This window comes from Stegostoma tigrinum, chromosome 18 (genome assembly GCF_030684315.1).
Source record: "Stegostoma tigrinum isolate sSteTig4 chromosome 18, sSteTig4.hap1, whole genome shotgun sequence".
NCBI lineage: Eukaryota > Metazoa > Chordata > Chondrichthyes > Orectolobiformes > Stegostomatidae > Stegostoma > Stegostoma tigrinum.
This window is the reverse complement of record NC_081371.1, coordinates 15,753,344-15,767,423: the sequence shown is the minus strand read 5'-3', so window position 1 is coordinate 15,767,423 and position 14,080 is coordinate 15,753,344. Positions and strand designations below refer to the sequence as shown.

The 14,080-nt window shown below is 41.6% G+C and overlaps 1 protein-coding gene across 3 annotated transcripts in view; it reads left to right on the top strand.

Moving 5' to 3' along the window:
- Positions 1-14,080, top strand: part of LOC125460698 (receptor-type tyrosine-protein phosphatase zeta-like) — a 242,061-nt gene that overhangs the window by 124,508 nt on the left and 103,473 nt on the right. For all 3 annotated transcript variants that reach the window (XM_048548418.2, XM_048548417.2, XM_048548419.2), the window contains exons 4-6: positions 198-346; positions 7,504-7,599; positions 10,660-10,726. In XM_048548418.2, coding sequence (XP_048404375.1) covers positions 198-346; positions 7,504-7,599; positions 10,660-10,726 — 312 coding nt within the window. The remainder of the gene's footprint in view (positions 1-197; positions 347-7,503; positions 7,600-10,659; positions 10,727-14,080) is intronic.

Genomic DNA, 14,080 nt, shown 5'->3' with positions numbered 1-14,080 from the left:
TATATTTGTGACTGGTCTGTTCAGTTTAAATAGAATTAAGGTGCCTTTACTGCTTTCTTTTTCTCCACTTACTTTCGATGCCTTATTGCTGAAATTCATTCTACAAACATTATTCCTCTGATATCTGTTTTAATAACACGTCCAATATATTTGCAACAGGATAACTAACATCAAAACCTTTTATTCTTCATCTTCAGTGGAAATGAATTTGACAGATGAATATTACATCAGTGGTGGTGGCATGAAGTCCAGGTATAAAGCAGGCAAGATAATGTTCCACTGGGGCAAGTGTAATGCAACAGATGGATCAGAACATAAAATAGATGGACAAAAATTTCCATTGGAGGTGATTTGCTTTTATTTTTAATATTTAACCTGAATTTATATATTTAATATACAAAAGAGCCAACGCATTGATTTTATGATGAAAACTGCTCTAGACTCTACTTGAGGCTTGAAAGCTCAAGGCTCAACAGACCCACATTGCGCTTTTTTGAAAGAAAAGAAGAAAGGAAGCTTCAAACTGTGTATGATCACAGGCAAAAGCAGACATGAAAATAAAACAAAGAACTGTGGACACTGAGGATCTGAAGCAAAAACAGAAATTGTTGGAGAAACACAACAGTTCTGGCAGTATCAGTGGAAAGAAAGCAGAGTTGACATTTCAGGCTCAGTGATTCTTCTTTAGAAAAAGTAAAAACTCAAGTTGGGACTTTTTCCAGGGTATGGAAATTCCATTGCTAGGTATGTAGGATATGAGGGGCCAAGGGGCATGGTGAAAGAATGTACTTTTGCACTGTAAGCATGCATAATACCTATAGAACTTAGCTATCAAAAGGCTCCATGATCTAAACTATGGTATACAACTTTTGAGAGACTGCAAACCACAACTTCTTGAAAAGTTGGCTTGACTTGATGGTGGCTCAGCGGTAAGCACTGCTGCCTCACAGCACCATGGACCTGGGTTTGATTCCAGCCTCAGGTGACTGTGTCTGTGTGGAGTTTGCACATTTTCCCTGTTTCTGCGTGGGTTTCCTCTGGGTGCTCCAGTTTCCTCCTAATATCCAAAGACTGCAGGTTAGGTGGATTGGCCGTGCTAAATTACCTATAGTGTCCAGGGATGTACAGTCTAGGTGGTCTCGCCATGGGAAATGCAATGTTACAGGGATAGGGTAAGCAGAGGAGGTGGGTCTGAGTGGGATGCTCTTCGGAGGAGCAGTATGGACTCAATGGGTCAAATGGCCCGTATTTACGCTGTAGAAATTCTAGGGCTTCATGAAAGTTACAAAAACTGAGATGTGTATCCCTGCAATGTAGTGCTGAGAGTGCAGAGTGCATAAAAACCAAAAGAACTGCGGATGCAGTAAATCAGGAACAAAAACAAAGTTGCTGGAAATGCTCAGCAGGCCTGGCAACATCTGTGCAGGAGAAAACAGAGTTAACGTTTCGGGTGTGGTGACCCTTCCTTACCGGACCCGAAACGTGAACTCTGTTTTCTCTTTCACAGATGCTGCCAGTGCAGAATGCATGCCTACACCCCCACCCTATCCTGATAAAACAGGGGCATCATGAATAGGGCTGGGAATTCTGGGATAAGGTCATGGACTCCATTCTAATAGATCCATAAAGCTTCCAAACTTCAAAAATCTATTTCATCATTCCCTAGGCAAGGAGACTGTCCCACACCCTTAGGCCTAGCTAATGGGCAAATTTAACTTCAGTCAACTGCTGGTATGCCAGTCTATTTGGGATAGTTTACTTTCTATTTATTGAAAACAAATTTTCTACTCCTAGCCAGGTAGCTTTATTTGTTTGTGTGCTTTCTCCTTTCTCATTTTTAAATTTGACCTTATAACGTCCTGAGTTCTAGACCGTCCCCTGCTATTACATTGTGTCCTTGCTCAAAGCAATTGCCCAGAACGAAGTGTACCATTTCCCCATTCTTTTTTGGCCTGTAAATATCTTCAAACATTTTTTATTTGAAGAAACATTTTTCAAATGGATTATTAATCAAAGATCCACTCCTATTTAAACTATACTCCATATCATAAACTATTTGAAATTACTGCAAGAAAAGGGTGTTTTTCTGGTCACATCTCCAGCCACCACTCACAGGCATACTCTTAACTAAAGCAACTTAAATTGTTGGCTTGTCATTCTCACATGGCTGGCCAATCATTACAAGGGGGTTCATGGATCACAATGATCCAGAAAGCAATCCTATGAATGCAGAAGATACTACCTTCTTTGCTACATATTTTAGACAATTAAAATATGAACTAATATGACTTTTTTTCTTTTATTTCCTTCCTAATTTGCCTGCTTATCCTTTCTGCTATCTTCCTTCCACTGTTAGGTAGTCTATAATACATTGCCAAAGCTCCCTGTCTCATTTGTCACTTTGGTCAAATAAATTCAACTTTTGCAAAATCCCTGTGCCTTCTCTGTTTTCTAATAGTGTAATGAAACCTTTTGATGAAATGCAATGAAATCTGTTGCCATTTCTACTCCATTTCTGCTTTATATTCTGTAGCCATTCAGTTTCACTTTACTGTTTAAACTTAGATCAGGACATGTTAGTCAGTGGTATTCTATAGTTGCCTCTGTAAAATTTTAATCCTACATCTTACCTGTTTTAATTGCACTACAAGAAGTCAAACTAACCTCTGGTTTGGCAATTATACACATTTCCCAACTTATTTTTTCTTTCCCCTTTTCTAAAGTTCCAATCTTGTTGAGTTACTTTCCTTTTTCCTCATCTTGTCTCTCTATTCCCATTAATACCATCTCCATAGAAAAATCTCTCAGCAAGCACATAGATCCCAGTTTTATTTAGATAAAGGTAAAGGTCAAAATCTTAATTGGATCATAACTGTTATAGAACTCGCCCCAGGCCCCAAGGAATCTTGGCCCTTGAGCTATTGCCCTTACTTGCTTTTCTAATTGCTGCAGTTTCCTTTTTAGCCAAATATATACCTTAGTATGACTTCAGTTCCCTAGTGGACTGCACTTCCAAGGTACTTCCTGTCCTACTCCATAATATCCATTCCCTGATAACTAGCTGGCAAGGCTAACAAAATAGATATGAATGTAGGAGTTATGGTCAGTCAGTTTGCAGATGACATGGAAATTGGTGGTGTGGTTAGTAGCAAGGTGTAAGGCTTACAATGCCAGAAGGATATGAACAAAGGGAATTTAATCATGAAAAGTTTGAGGTGATGCATTTTTGGAGGTTTAACATGGTGAGGGAGTGTACATTAATTAGGAGGACTGTAGGAAGTATAACGTTCAGAGAGTAAAAAAAAGAAAGCGAAAAAAAGGGCAGCACAGTGGCTCAGTGGTTAACACTGCAGCCTCACAACACCAGAGACCCAAGTTCGATTCCAGCCTCGGGCAACTGTCTGTGTGGAGTTTGCACATTCTCCCCGTGTGTCTGCGTGGGTTTCCTCCGGGTGCTCCGGTTTCCTCCCACAGTCCAAAGATGTGCAGGCTAGGTGGATTGGCCATGCTAAATTGCCGGTAGTGTTCAGGGGTGTGTGGGTTATAGGGGGATGGGTCTGGGTGGGATTCTTCAACGGGCGGTGTGGACATGTTAGGCCGAAGGGCCTGTTTCCACACTGTACGAAATCTAATCTAGTCTATCTAATCTTAAAACCTTGATACACATGTCTATAGATCCTTGAAAGACTCAACTCTATATGAATGTGAACTCCTTTTTAAGACATTGGAACATTAGAAAACAGGAGTGAAAGTGGGCCATTCAGCCTTTGAGCCTGCTCCACCATTCAATATGATCATCACTGATTGTCCAATTCAGTCCCCTATTCCAACTTTCTCCCCATACCCTTCAATCCTTTTAGACATAGGAGTTGTATCTAACATTAAATGTTTTGGCTTCAACCACTTTCTGTGGTAGTGAATTACACCGGCTCTCTTCTCTGAGTGAAGCCATTTCTCCTCACCTCGCTTTTAAAAGGTTTACCCCTTATTCTTAAACTATGATCCCTGGTCTGGATTCCCCCACCATCAGGAACACCCTTTCTGCATCTAATCTGTCAACTTCTGATAGAATTTTGTCGGTTTCTATGAGAGTTCTCTTCATTGTTCTAAACTTCAGTGAATATAATCCTAACCAATCTGGTCACTGGCAGTTATAATTAGAATGTACCTTTGCCTCTCGAGAGGTGTGTTCTTGTGAATGATCATGTCGTGTCACATGCAGGGTGGCCATAAGAATGGAACAGGAGTGGAAGCAAGGAGCTATTAAAAAGCATTCATGTTAACTTTGGACTTGATGATCTCCTCACTAAGGTGGTAAGACCTGGCTGTACTCATTGACACTCAAGGGTTGAAAAATGCCAGAAATCAGCTGCTATACAGGATGCTTCTCTGAGATGAGCAATACTTACCACTGTAAAGTCTGCAGGCCTTGAGATGCATGAAGAGGTTGCTCAGCTCTGACTTTGTAGTGTGTAACATGACTGTACAGCCAAAACATCAGTTAGACATGTGATTGTTTAAAGTTTGTATGTGAGATGGTTTTAACAATGAAGTATGTCATCTGTACCACCCATGTACCATGTGCTCACAATGTCTAGGCACAGTCCCAAATTTGCAGTGTGGATCTTAAAGATAGTGGAATCAAGGGTTATGGGGACAAGGCAGGAACAGGATACTGATTGTGGATGATCAGCCATGATCATAATGAATGGTGGTACTGGCTCGAAGGGCTGAATGGCCTACTCCAACACCTATTGCCTATTGTCTATTGGATAGGAGTGGAGACTGCTCTGTAGTGATGTCTGTTTGTCTGGACGATTTGGGCACATGATACCCGGGCCTTGTGCGTCTGGAGCGTTCAGAGAGTGTTCAGAAAGTGTGCTGTACAGAGGCAGGCTCAGCCTCTTCACCTACACGTTCCACAGGGTTTGAAGTTCACAAGCAGAAGGGAGGTAGAGGGGTTAGTATCTGTAGGCTATTTCATCCTTGCCCAATTGTGAAGGAGTGCCAGTGATGTATTCACCAGAATGCATTCCCACATCTAATCTAGAAAGAGCACCTACTGAGATGAGAGTCTGTGAGCTGATGGAGGGTGGAGGTAAAAGCCTTGCTTCTCCCTCACAGCAGGAGCTGATGGGCTGGCTGTTCGGGGTGGAGGCAGTGTGGGTGCCGCTGGTAGATGCTTGAGAGGCCGTTAGCTCTGCAACAGAGTTGAAGTTGAGCATCTTTAGTATACATTCAGTGGTGGTAATGAAATGCAGAATGGCACAGCACAACAAAGCTTACTTGGTGGTCTCGACCTGCGGGTCTCAGATCTCCATGTGAGTGTTTCAATCCTCTCCAACCGATTTGAGGATTGTCTCCACCTTTACCAACTCACCCTTGCTATCACTACCCTGTCATGTGACATTTCCTCCTACAATGAGACAAAAGGACAAAATAGTGAGATGGAAGTGGCTTGAAGGGCTGTTCATGATGATGCAGGGTCAGGGATGATGGTGGTGAACTGCTGCAAGCCATGGATAGGAAGTTTGACGGCAGGGGCTATTAGATTGTGAGGATGGGTTGGGTGAGAGCCATTGAGTGAAGATGCTACACACAATAGATTGGTAGACCACTAATCTTGATGGGAGGTGTGTGTGCATTGGCAGAGTTAGTGATCATGGGAACACAGGAAGTCATTGACCTTCTTTCAACATTGCTGGCTGCTTCTTATTGCCAGGACACTGCACTGATCCAGCTGGCTATCTTCGTCCAGATTAGGAGTACCTTATGCCACAACTTCCTTTCTCTACTACTCCATTAACCTCCTCTGTTGGGTGAAGCAAGGTGCTGGCTTGACTTACTTAGCCAGGTCCCTCTGTGATGAAATTGACAAACAGAGGTCCTGACTTGCAATGGTGATAATGGGAACTGCAGATGTTGGAGAATCCAAGATAACAAAGTGTGAAGCTGGATGAACACAGCAGGCCAAGCAGCATCTCAGGAGCACAAAAGCTGGCCCGAAACATCAGCTTTTGTGCTCCTGAGATGCTGCTTGGCCTGCTGTGTTCATCCAGCTTCACACTTTGTTCTCCTGACTTGCAATGTTTGAAGCGGATGCTGGGGTATAAATATGGACCTGCTGTCTAAATGCCTCTGCTGTCGCACAATTGAAGGAGAATAGTGCTGTGGAGCCCGGATCCGTAATTAATGAGTTGAGCGGCAGAGATTGCATGAGGAAAGTTGTCGCAAGGCATGGTGGAAAGTCTTTCATGGAACTCTCCATAAATGGCACCTAATCCAAAAAAAAGGAAAAATTCAGACCTACATTTTACAGTTTTTGTGTTCACTTCAGTCCAGCAACAAAGATTTGTTCAGTGTATTAATTGTCGTAGCCTTCCTATTTCTGTATTCCAGCTTTGTATCTACATTTCTTATGATTCACATAGGCTGCCTCTGGTGTATTTAAGAGCCCTTTGATCTGATCAATCTTTTCATGATGGGAAAATTGATTTCAATGGACAACAGATAATTCTGGTCTCGATCTAAAACGTAATGTCTGCAGAAAGTTCAATCCTTTCTTTTCTGCAAGACTAAATACAATCCTCATTGCTAGTGTGTGAGAAAGCCATTTTGCTGATTCAACAAAAATGGAATACAATTTCATTGGGCTTAATATATTAGTAATAAGGGACATTCAGAAGGCAATGAATTGAATGTCTTTTTTTACTGAACACATGCAAATTTGTTCTGATTTCGGACAAAATTATTTTTTTCTAAACTCCATTTTGACAATTTCAATTCCAAAAGTCATTTGAAGCTCAAGCTTTCTTTATATATGAGCTGGAATGATTCTCCTGATTCCTCAAAGCCAAATGTTGAAACAAATTTTATCATTTTGTTTAATTAGCATTTTTGGGGGGTATTTTCACAACACCATCATTTTGATTTCAGGCTTGCATTATAGCCAATTTGGTGGCACAAACAGAGCTAGTTGTCTACTGTTGTAGAAGGGTAATACCTGAAACGTTGACTACTCCTTTCCTCCAGATGCTGCCTGGCCTCCTGTGTTCTTCCAGCCTCCTGTTTGTCTATGTTGGATTCCAGCATCTGCAACTTTTTTTGTTTCTATTTACTGTAGGCTGGTGCTTTCTGAGAATCTGTTTTGAATTTCCCATTCCATGTTATTTTAGAGCCTTGCAGCCAGCAAGGCGAAAATAAAGTTTTACATTATTGCTCTGATGTGAGCTAAATTCTAATCCAGGTCCCCAAATCAGTAAGATATTCTTCTGATTCACAGTGTGTCTTATACGCAAGCAATGTTTTAGTTTGTATTGTAATTTTAAATTTCTGCAAATATCAGAAGGGTATTTTTGTGGGAATGATGGGGATGTTGCATAATTGTATAGAAACTGAAACAAAATAGATGTCTTGTATCTTTTACTCCATGAAAGTGTAACTAACATTTATTCTACACACATAAAGTTGAGAATAGTAATTGTTTTGTCAAAATGTTTTCAGATGCAGATCTTCTGCTTTGAGTCAAATCTTTTTGAAAGCTTTGAGGAGGCGGTGCAAGGACAAGGCAGTCTCAAAGTTCTGTCTGTCTTATTTGAGGTAATTGAGTTTTAATGCATTTGTGTAAAGCCATTGATCCTCCTTTGGAAAGCTGTAAACTATGCAAAAGATTAATTTTTGTTATTTATTTATGTGACGTGGGCATCACTGGCTCATCCCTAATTACCCAGATGGCAGTTAAGAGCCAACCACATTGCTGTGCGTCTGGTGTCACATGTAGGCCAGACCAGGTAAGGATGGCAGATTTCCTTCCCCACGGGACGTTAGTGAACCAGATTGCTGTTTTCCTGACAATCAGCAATGGTTTCATGGTCATCATTAGACTCTTAATTCCAGATTATTATTGAATTCAAATTCCACTATCTGCCGTCACAGTATTTGAACCCAGAACCCCAGAACATTACCTGGGTCTCTGGATTAATAATCTAGCAATAATACCACTAGCTGTGTCCAATACTTTTAATTTTTTTTTCAGACCAGCCCCACATCTCTATATCTTTTGTCAAATCTGTAACTAGGTGCAAGAGAGTAAATTTTACAAATGTGTACTTCCTTTCCCATTGGGAACACAGATCAGATGACAAACTGGGAGGAAAATTTTCAATTGTCCTATGTATGCAAGGCTCCTGACTAAAACATAAATTGGTAAAATATGACCTGACTTATTCCTTATCCAAGAAAAGGAATGTTTGTTTACGGGCATTAACTCCTTACATTTGCAATGACTTCACACCCTATCTTGATGCTGGCAATTGCTAAATTTGTCCCTTTTAGCATTTCATACTTTGAGAAGAAATACACTAATTTTATTGTCAAGCGTGCTAGCTCACTCTCTTTGTTAGGATTACAACACTGTTCGATTCCCTACCTCTACAATTGGCAGGCTTCTCAAATGCAAGATCATTATTTGATACTTCACTTCCTTGCTCTTTTGGAAGTTTTCAATCCTTCACTTTAGAACTTTCTCAGTTGGAAACACTCAGTGAAAGAGCATACTTCTTTTTGGACAAATTGAAATACGATTGAACCTTCAAAGTTCCAGAATGCAAATTGTAGTATCTACCGATTGCGGTAGATGTCAATAAATGGTCCAAAAATATTTGCCTCCTCCCTGCATGATAGGTTGTATGGCTTTTCTGTGAAGCACTGAAATTTGTCTACGGGCCAACAGCTCAAACACAAAAGCCTCTTAAAGAGTGCCAGTGGCAAGACTCAGCATTTCAACAAGGTGCCAGTCCTTAATCACTGTTCAGAGCAATTTGAAACACTGGGCATTGCCAAGTGCACAATGCATGAAACTGCCATCCGCCAACTGACAGCATCATGTCAAAGAAGAACTGAACAAAAGCCCAACTGTGTGACTGACATTAATCAGATGAACAGAATAAAGCCCCAGGGTTTAAGGAATTTCGTCTGAAGCCTTGAAGCATGGTGACTCTACCCTACATATCAAGTTCATTAGCTTTTCATGGCTTGTGAGAACCTGTGTGATGCTGTTATCATCACCTTGTACAAAAAAAAAGGAGAAAAGTTAGATTGCTCCTCCTATCGGGGGACCACCCTGCTTTCTATTGCTGAGAAGATCCTGACTGGAATGCTACTTAACAGGCTGGTCTCTGTCTTTGCAAAAGAAATTCTTCAAGAAAGCCATTGCGGTTTAAGAGTAAACAGAGCTATCACAGACACATATTTGGCTAAGTACAAATACCAAGAAAAATGCAGTAAGCAAAGGCACGGCCTGAATGTCACCTTTCTAGACATCACAGCACTTGGCATAGTGAACACGGATGGACTTTGGAAAGCCCTGAAAAACATTGAAGTCCACCAGCAGCATTGTCATAGTAAAGCAACTGCATGCTGACATAAAACACCCATCAGATTGTAGTTTTTAGTTAAATCCCAATATTACAGTCTATCAAAGTATAGTTAAACATCTATTACTGCATTGACTTTTCTGAAACTTTTTTGTTTTTTTGCTTTCACGTCTCTGCTCAGGACACTTTTTCACAAGGATTCTATAACTGCATTGCTAAGTATCTCCTTGGAATTGGAACAGTGGACTTCCCACATGCTTTCTCTTTTTTTTCGAAGTACAAAGCAGGTAAAATGGATTGGCACCAAAACTCATACTGCACCAGAATCAGATTGTATCTACTGGATGTTACCCTCTAATCCACATTTATAAGCAGAGGGAAACCTGTTTGCCAGTGTTTTGCTGAAACTGCCTACGTGGAGTATGATTCATTGGACAACCACCTACTGAAAAGTACTATCTGGTGACATTTACAGTTGGTCTCACATACAGCAGCTTGGGACTGGCATTGTCAGTAATAGGAAGAGTCCTCAGTCACCTCCATGCATTACTATCTGGAGTGGATTCCTGGAGTGAGAGGCAGGCTTCTCTTATTGCCAAAACTGCCATTTCACTTCCACTTTTCCAGTGCTCAAAAAGCTACACGGAATTCCTGATCTTTACTCTGCTTCACAAGGCTCACCACAACTTGTAAACTCTTCCCATTGTTTAAATGAAAGATCAATTTATCTAGGATCTTGTAAATATTTCCTTGTCAAAATAAACAGAGACTTCAGTGTGTTTTCATAACATTTCGATTCCTGCTGAGATTCTTTTATTGCATGTAAAGTAAGACATTTGATTATTTGCAATGTATTACAAATAATGACTTGTGAATAGAAGAGGTACTGTGAGAAGAGTAATTTTTTTTACAGTACACTGACATGGTTTTTACATGTGATTTGTGTCACAAACAATATATCAAGGAGATAATGGGAACTGCAGATGCTGGAGATTCCAAGATAATAAAATGTGAGGCTGGATGAACACAGCAGGCCAAGCAGCATCTCAGGAGCACAAAAGCTGACGTTTCGGGCCTAGACCCTTCATCAGACCTCTCTGATGAAGGGTCTAGGCCCGAAACGTCAGCTTTTGTGCTCCTGAGATGCTGCTTGGCCTGCTGTGTTCATCCAGCCTCACATTTTATTATCAAGGAGATAAGACATTTTAACATATATCATATCCAAATTTAATCTCCAATGTGCTATTAATGTGTCTGTGTTTAAAAATTGTCTCCAATTTTATAGATTGGTCCAGAGGATAATATGGATTATGAAAATGTCATACGTGGCGTGGAAACAGTTAGTCGATGCGGTAAGTTGTCTGAATAGTAGTCAGGAGCGAACCACACCAGTGTATCTAGATTGAAAGAAATGAAAAGGCCTCAGAATTCTAACTGAGCAAAATGATTTATTTCTTGTCAATATAATAGGATTGTGAAATAATACTAAGAACAGGAGAATAAGTTGTAGTTGTATATATTGTGCAAATGTTAACTAAAACCCCTTCTTAAAAAAATTGATAAAAACACTGGAAATAAAAATCAAGTGAATCAGCAATCTCAAAATGATTTGGGCACTGAAATCCATGGGACACAATCCGGGCAGACACTCTGGGATTGTGGCCGACAATGACCTCCAGTTTTATCATTGTCGGAGTTGGCAGGGTTATTTAGAGTCACTTTCAGGTGATAGTCAGGTGCAAACACTGCAAACGCAGCTCCAACAATCAACAGAATGGGGCCCTCCTGTGTAACGGCGGAGGTGACTCTACCTCCGGATCAGGAGGCTCAGGTTCAAGTTCGAGTTCCACCTCCTCCAGAGTGTTATAACATCTCGGAATAGGTTGGGTAGAAATATAGGTCAAATAAAAGAAAAATCAACAGAAAGTGCCCAGTTGTGATGCAGTTGTAGTGTCCCTAACTTTGATCGAGGATAACAATGTTTCAAGTCCCACCTGCTCCCAGAAGGGCATAACAACATCTCTGAACAGGTTGATTGGGATGAGAAATATTTTACAATCAACAGATAATCTAAACCTCCCTTGCACTCACGGGAGTGTACACAGGAGTTCTAATATTTTAAAATAATTAAGCTTCCTTTTCTTCAAGTCTAGAAAACATACTTTTGCACTACCTGTGCATTTTGCTTTATTGTTGATCTATGGGCAGCATGGCAGTTCAGTGGTTTGGACTGCTGCCCCACTGCTCCAGGGACCCAGCTTCGATTCTGCCTTCAGGTAACTGTGTGGAGTTTCCACATTCTCCCCATCTCTGCTTGGGCTTCCTCCAGGTGCTGTGGTTTCCTCCCACAGCCTAAAGATATGCAGTTTAAGCAATTTGCTGTGCTAAATTGCCCATAATGTCCAGGGATTTGCAAGCTATGTGGATTAGCCATGGGAAATGCAGCGTCAGAGGGATAGGGTAGGGGATTTGGGTCTGGGTGGGATGCTTTTCAGAGGATTGGTGTGACCTTGTTGGGTTGAATGACCTGTTTCACACAGTAAGGATTCAATTCTATGATTCCACAGGTTATTTTTCAGCTTGAAAACATATGCCAACATTTTCAGGCATTGCAGGGAGAAGCAGCACCTCATATTCCACCTTGGGAGCCGACAACCCAATGCTCTCAATATGGACGTTACCAGTTTCAAAATCTCCTCACCCCTGGCTTTATCCCATGACCAAACTTCCCTCTCATCCCTGCCTCCTTGACCTGACACATCCTGTCCATCTTCTCTCCCACCTATCCACTCCTCCCATTCCACTGACCAATCCCCACCACTGCCTACCTGCACTCACCTATCATCGTCCCACCTACCCTTGACCACCCCACCCCTCCTCTCTCTATTTATTTTGGAGCTTCCTTCCCCTTCCCCATATCTGAAGAAGGATCCTGACCCGAAACATCAACTTTCCTGCTCCTCTGCTGCCTGGCCTGCTGTGCTCTTCCAGCTCCACACTGTGTTATAAATAACCTTCTCGTTTCTGATTTCTAGAATGCTATGCCACAAATTAATAAACTCACTGGATATAAATTCATACTAAGGTAATGAATTTAAACTTTGAATGAACACACCTTAAATTCCCCTTTCTGTTACTGTGGGGTAGCTATTCTTCCAGCTTATTTTAAGCACTTTCAAAACAATAGGAATTGGGTGAGCACAGTGAGTACTTGCACATACTAAACCAAATCCAGTGAGGGAGTGGAACATAGAACGTAGAACATAGAACAGCACAGCACAGGCTCTTCAGCCCACAATGTTGTACCGAACTTTTACCCCAAACCCAAGGTCTCTCTCACCTCCACCCCCTACGTTATACTAGCATCCATATGCCTGTCTAATAGCTGCTTAAATGCCCCTAATGAGGCCGACTGTAGTACCCTATCGGGCAATGTTTTCCACACCCCTACCACTCTGAGTAAAGAACCTACCCCTGACAGCTCCCTGATATCTACCTCCTTTCACTTTAAAACTGTGTCCCCTCATAATAGTTACCTCCACCTGAGGAAAAAGTCTCTGGCTGTCCACTCTATCTATACCTCTGATCATTTTGTACACCTCTATCAAATCACCTCTCATCCTTTGTTGTTCTAAAGAGAAAAGCTCTCTCAACCTTTCCTCATAAGACTTTCCCTCCATTCCATGCAACATTCTGGTAAATCTCCTCTGCACCTTTTCTAACGCTTCCACATCTTTTCTGTAATGAGGCGACCAGAACTGGACACAATACTCCGGATGTGGCCGAACCAGGGTTTTGTATAGCAGGAGCATAACTTCACATCTCTTGAACTCAATCCCTCTATTAATGAAAGCTAACACACCATACGCCTTCTTAACAACTCTATCCACCTGGGTGGCAGCTCTCAGGGAACTGTGAACATGAACCCCAAAATCCCTCTGCTCCTCCATACTGCCAAGAATCTTTCCATTATCCCTGTATTCTGCTTTCAAGTTTGTCCTTCCCAAATGAATCACCTCACACTTTTCAGGGTTAAACTCCATCTGCCACTTCTCAGCCCAGTTCTGCATCCTGTTGATGTCTCTTTGTAACCTAAAACAGCACTCCGCACTGTCCACAATGTGACCCACCTTTGTATCGTTCGCGAACTTGCAAATCCACCTTTCCACTCCTTCATCTAAATCATTTACAAAAATCACAAATAGAAGAGGACCCAGAGCTGATCCTTGTGGTACACCACTCGTAACTGAGCACCATGTTGAATATTTTCTGTCCAATACCACCCTTTGACTTCTAAGGGCCAGCCAATTCTGAATCCAATCTGCCACATTTCCCCCATCCCATGTCTCCTTACCTTCTGCATGAGCCAACCATGGGGAGCCTTATCAAACACCTTACTTAAATCCATGTATACTACATCCACTGCTCAACCTTCATCCACGTGTTTGGTCACCTCTTCAAAGAATTCAGTAAGGTTTGTGAGGCATGATCTACCCCCTCTCAAATCCGTGCTGACGATCACAAATCTAACTGTGCCTATCCAAGTGATCATAAATCCTCTCTCTCAGAGCCCTTTCCAATAATTTTCCCTCCAGTGACGTAAGGCTAACTGGCCTGTAATTTCCGGGGTTATCCTTTTCCCTTTTTTGAACAAGGGAATGATGTTGGCCTCTTTCCAATCTTCAGCATTATACCTGTGTAGTGGC